General features: G+C 35.9%; 1 protein-coding gene across 3 annotated transcripts in view; it reads right to left on the bottom strand.

The window, feature by feature from the left end:
• Nucleotides 1-664: 664 nt before the first annotated feature.
• LOC131056365 (uncharacterized) overlaps nt 665-6,000 on the bottom strand; it is a 71,197-nt gene continuing 65,861 nt past the window's right edge. Inside the window, exons 7-9 of one of the 3 annotated variants that reach the window (XM_059209042.1) lie at nt 1,709-1,816; nt 1,362-1,476; nt 665-1,228 (exon numbers count right to left, since the gene is read on the bottom strand). In XM_059209042.1, the coding sequence (XP_059065025.1) occupies nt 1,408-1,476; nt 1,709-1,816 (177 nt within the window). In that variant the 3' untranslated portion in view covers nt 665-1,228; nt 1,362-1,407. The remainder of the gene's footprint in view (nt 1,229-1,361; nt 1,477-1,708; nt 1,817-6,000) is intronic. The other 2 variants (XM_059209043.1, XM_057990743.2) reach the window with 2 other exon arrangements.

Below are 6,000 nucleotides of genomic sequence, written 5' to 3'. Positions count from 1 at the left end.
TTATAGAAATCTAGTATTCATTTCAGTAATCCTAATTTGTGAAAAAAGGATCCAGTGAGCATTTTTAATCAAATAATATCACCAATATTATGTTTATGTTAAAAATTTATTAATATTTTGATGTTTAAATGATCATCAAATTTAAGATAACAGAAAAAAATTTAGACACTCGCAACATGGGGTTCTTTTATGCCACTACAAAACATCTCCCAGTGTAATAAAATTAATATTTTGATGTTTAAATGATCATCAAATTTAAGATACAAAAGAACTTTTAGACACAACATGAGGCTTTTTAATGCCACTTAAATATCTCCCAGTGTAATAAAAACACAATTTGAAATATATAACAAAGTGATTTATGATAGTAATAAGGGGGGTGCACTGATTGACCTTGTAATTATTGGTTGGTTGTCATAATTGTGATCATCTCTTTATTTTTATGCATTCATCCATTTCATTTCTAATTTGAATAAAGAACGACCTTGTAAACCTTTATCAATTTTCTAAAGATCGTCTCCCATCTTTTGTTGCCTCTCTCTCAATATCGATTTCTCTAAATCAGAGTGGCGGCATAGTTTGACAAATCTCCAATAAAGAAATTATTTTGACTTGGGTAACATATCTCAAATAAGTAATAACTGTGATGATGAACACTTTCAGATTACACTAAAAAATGTATGTCATATCCAAGCAAAACTATAAATATCAATGATCTCCATTCAATGGAGAATAATGTGATAAATACAATAGTTTGAATCAGAAAATGATTCATATGAAAACATTTCAACCCGAATTGAATCATTCAGGCTGATAAAATATTAAAATCTAAAATAACATGGTGGCTTATATTCAGTTTGAATCCACTCCATACAGCTACTGAAAACAATCAAGATCCCAAAAGAATCTATTAATATCAATGTTAGCATTTTTATTTGAATACAGCACATCAAATGCCTCTATTAGTGATCTCTGTATTAGTATCAACTCTATTACTTGAATAGGCATCATTCACTTTGTACTAGAGATCGAAAATTCTACTTTCAGCAGTCTAAATGAAGGCTGCGAAAAAATGAGACTTCTGCTACTCCGAGTAGTTGTTCCTTGCAAGCATCATAGAAATTGTTCAGAGATGCCTCCAGGCCATGCTGTACATGATCAAAGATTATTATTTCGCTGGCGATCACTGCAACCAATAATAGAGGGACTGACAACGGGAAGCGAATTCCTATAAACCCAATGGATCAAAACATTGAGCATGCAGATAACAGAATAGAATTTTGCCTTGACTAAAATACTACAATAATAGATCACTTTATATCAATGTAATTATTTTGAAAGGAAAATATAAGCATTGTTACCTGCATGTTGCTTCTTTGATGGCTATGCATATTATTTATGCCTAGTTTAGTCCTCATCAGAAGAGTTATCACTATCACCACCTTGCATTTCTTCTGCAATATCTGCAGCTGCATCCTGCACAAGACATTTGTGAAAAAACCCAGGTTGGGTTTTAGTATCAATATTATTTCATTTAACATCTGTACTTGTTTCTTGGTTTCCAATCAATAAACCCACAGAACAAAACAATTGAATTTGTTGTTTGGAACTGAAACAGCAAATGCATTTCAATCAAGGATGGCCAAAAACAGGAAAAGTGGCAGGAAAAGCAACAAATGAGCTCATATGGTATAATAAGATTTCATACCGGCATTTTATCCCAGTCCTTGAGTTTTGAGCTTGTGAGCATAAAATCATCGCGCAAGGGAGCCCATCTGGGTTCTTTTGTGGCATTGTTTTGTTCATTTTTTGCTTCCTGATAAAAAAATTGAAATAATAAAATTAAGGCATAACAGCCTCTAGGAATTTGTCAACATATACAAATTAACAGATAATAGTCAAAAGATAGATCAAAACAAACAGTTAGAACTAGAAAAAGCATATAAGTTAATATGAAGAAAAGATTCTATCTACATGGCAACTGTCTAGCAAAATTACAAAATGCAAACATTTACCACAACAGAATATGAGAACTTAAATATTATAAAATTGACTCGATATCAAAAAAACAGGATTTACCAATCATAGCATTGTATACACAAAATTGTTAAATTTTGTAAAGTCGGTCGTACTATTTCATGCTTCCGATATATATATATATATTAGATTTTTACACCATTCGTGGTATCGGGTGGTAAAGCGATTCTCAAACAAGTCGCACTCCTTCCGATCGGGTAAGTAAATGGTGACTAGTTTATATACTGTGGTGAGAGGTACGTAGGGAAGAGATGTGTCTTCCCACGTGGGAAGACATATCTCTTCACTACGTAACCCCTCATCCACTTATGTAGCATGCTTACATTGAGGAGGATGGACACACCGAAATTAATAAGTGTTGTGCATCTTCAAAACACGCTATAGCAGATAAAATACAACTTTCAGATCATATCTCCATCTCTTCTATTTTGATCACAGAATTTTGAAAGAACTTAACATGGTATCAGAGCCAAGTTAAGGAAGATCATATTAAAATTCTGTAACGATCTCAAAAACTTTCACCAGGCTCTTACTAAGATGACATTCACATAATCCTAATGGCAACCGGAGTTGGGTTTGAAGATAGATTAGATGGAGCATCAAATTTTGTATCTCGGAAATTCAGGATCATGCTTGTTTTGAAAGAAAATTAAATTGACTCCCATGTCAAAAGTGAAAATCTTGAACCCTCTGATGATACAGAGAAAATTCAGTGGAACAAGGACAGTGAGAAGGCCCTTAAAATAATTGTGGATTCCGTAAGAGACCACATTGTACCAGTTATTTCTAAATATGAGACGGCCTTTCAGATGTTCAAAGCACTAGCTGGCATTTATGAAATCAACAACACTAGCAAGGCTCTCACCCTAAACAATCAACTACACCATATAAAGATGAATAAAGGAGAAACAATTACATCCTATTTCTTGAGGATAACTGAGCTTAGGGATCAACTATCCACTATTGGACATCTAGTAGACAATAAAGAACTTGCTATGATGGCCCTAAATGGACTTCCTACCTCATGGGAATCGTTCATTCAAGGAATCAGTGCTCGTTCTAAATTTCCCAAGTTTGATAGATTGAAAACCAATTGCATTCAAGAGGAATCTCAACTTGTCACAAGACGAATAAAACAAAACAATGGTAATGAAGACATTCAAGTTCTAAACTCTAATTCCCACAAGAAAGGAAAGAAGAAGAACTTTAAGAGAAAGAGGGACAACAACTCAAATGGGAAGAGGTCTTCAAAGAAGAAGAGAGACATTTCTGAAGTACAATGTTTCAGATGTGACCAATATGGGCACTATGCAATGAAGTGTCCAGACAGGATCAAACAACAAGCTTCAATGGCAGAAATTAAGAAAGGGAGTAATTCCGAGAAGCCAGTCTTCTACTCAGCCCTCTCTAGTCAAGTCACCTCCAGTTTCAACGCATGGGTGATTGACAACGGAGCATCTCGACACATCACTGGATTTCGTGAGCACCTAGATACACTTGTGGAAAGTTCAAATGAAGAAGTGACAATTGGTGATGACTCAAATTATCCAGTTATGGGAATAGGAACCTGCAATATCAACCTAAAGTCAGGCATATCCCTACAGCTGACTGGAGTTCTATTTGTACCTGGTATAAAGAGAAACCTTGTCTCAGTTTCTGCACTTGAAGATAAGGGTTACAGATTAACCTTTACGGAAGGAAAGGTACTTGCTTGGCCAAAGAACTCCACCATCAAGAAAGCCCACACCATTGGAGTAAGACAAGGGAGCCTCTACAGACTTTGCACCACTCCACCTCTAGCCTTGATTCATGAGACTCCAGATTCAAATGAACTTTGGCACAAAAGATTAGGGCACCTTCATTTCCATGCCCTACCTAAGATAGAGAAGATGGTGATCGGCTTACCCAAGCTAAGTCAAAAATCTGAAGGAGCTTGCAAAGGGTGTGCCTTGGGAAAGAATACTAAAGGGTCTTTTAATTCTAGCAACAGCAAATCCAAAAATGTATTAGAATTAGTTCATTCTGATTTATGTGGACCCATGTTTGTACCCTCATTAGAGGGATTTTTATATTATGTAATATTTGTAGATGATTATTCTAGGAAGACTTGGATATATTTTCTGAGGTACAAAGAGTCTGAAGAAATCCTTTCTAAATTTAAGGAATTCAAAGCTCTTGCAGAAAATATGACAAGTAAGAAAATCGTAACCTTAAGAACAGACAATGGGGGGGAATACACTTCTGATATGTTTAAAGATTATTGTATAAATGTTGGGATTAAGAGGGAGTTAACTGTACCTTATAACCCACAACAAAATTAGGTAGCTGAAAGAAAGAATAGGACTATAGTAGAAGCTACTAGGGCTATGTTGTTTGACCAAAATATAGAAACCTCATTTTGGGATGAAGCATCTAGGACAGCTGTGTACATTCAAAATAGATGTCCTCATTCTCTTCTTGACAATAAAACCCCTCAAGAAGCCTTTACTGGCAACAAACCTGACATAAGTCATTTCCGGATCTTTGGGTGTCCAGTCTATATTCATGTCCCCAAAGAAAAGAGGTCAAAGTTAGAACCTTCTGGAAAGAAAGGAGTATTTGTTGGGTATAGTGAAACCTCTAAAGCCTACAGAATATACATACCTGGTCAAAGACAAATTGAACTAAACAAAGATGTCATCTTTGAGGAAGACATAGCATTCAAGAGGTCCAAAAGCTCTAATGAATTAGAACACCAAGATCCTCCTACAAGCTTGGATGAGGATTGCACCCCTGAGATTCAGAGGGAGACCCCTGAAGATGTTGAGCATGAAGTTCAAGGCTTACCTTTAGAAGAAAATTATCCCGAAACTAGGAAGAGACCACTTTGGGCTAAAAAGATGCTTCAAGAAGCTGAAAATTATGCTGCTCCAAAGGGGACCTTTAGAGAAAGTAAGAGACCTAACCTATTTTCTAGTTATACTGCCTTGATGAGTGAGATCATTGATGCAGAACCTTCCTGTGTTGGAGATGCGCTCAAGCGTCAAGTTTGGAAAGATGCTATGTCAGAAGAGTATTAGTCAATTCTGAAAAATGATGTCTGGGATATTGTGCCTACTAAAGGCAAATCTGTGGTATCTTCTAAATGGCTCTTCAAAATCAAACATGCAGCAGATGGCAGCATTGAGAAGCACAAAGCAAGGTTTGTTGCTAGAGGTTTCTCACAAAAAGAAGGTATTGACTATGAAGAGACATTTGCTCCTGTTGCCGGATACACTTCTGTCCGAGCAGTTTTGTCTATTGCAGCATCTAAAGGATGGAAAGTCCATCAAATGGATGTTAAGACTGCTTTTCTGAATGGTAAGATTGAAGAAGAAGTTTATTTGGAGCAACCTGAAGGTTTTGTGATTCATAAGGCTGAATCACATGTCTGCAAATTAAAGAAAGCTCTATATGGACTGAAACAGGCCCCCAAAGCATGGTATGAAATAATTGATCACTATCTCTTGGAATTAGGGTTTTCCAAGAATGAAGCAGATCCAAATCTCTACTACAAGGTAATCAATGGTGAATTATTAATTCTTATTCTTTATGTTGATGATCTACTAATCACAGGAGAGGATAATTGTATTTCTCAATGTAAGAAAGAATTAGCCTCTGAGTTTGATATGAAAGATTTAGGAATTCTTCACTACTTCCTTGGATTGGAAGTTTGGCAGCAGGCAGATGGTATAATCCTTAATCAAGGAAAATACACCATTGATATACTCAAGAGATTTCGAATGATGGATTGTAGATCCATGACCACACCTATGGAAACAAATCTGCACAAACTAAAGGAAGCAGCTACAGAATCAGAGTTTGCAGATCCTACCCTCTACAGACAAATTATTGGATCTCTGATGTATTTGGTAAACACAAGACCTGATATATGTTATGTTGTTAATGCACTAAGTCAGTTCATGTGTGAACCTAGGGAAATAC

This window comes from Cryptomeria japonica, chromosome 7, assembly GCF_030272615.1.
Source record: "Cryptomeria japonica chromosome 7, Sugi_1.0, whole genome shotgun sequence".
Lineage (NCBI taxonomy): Eukaryota > Viridiplantae > Streptophyta > Pinopsida > Cupressales > Cupressaceae > Cryptomeria > Cryptomeria japonica.
This window is presented reverse-complemented; position numbering and strand designations above follow the sequence as displayed.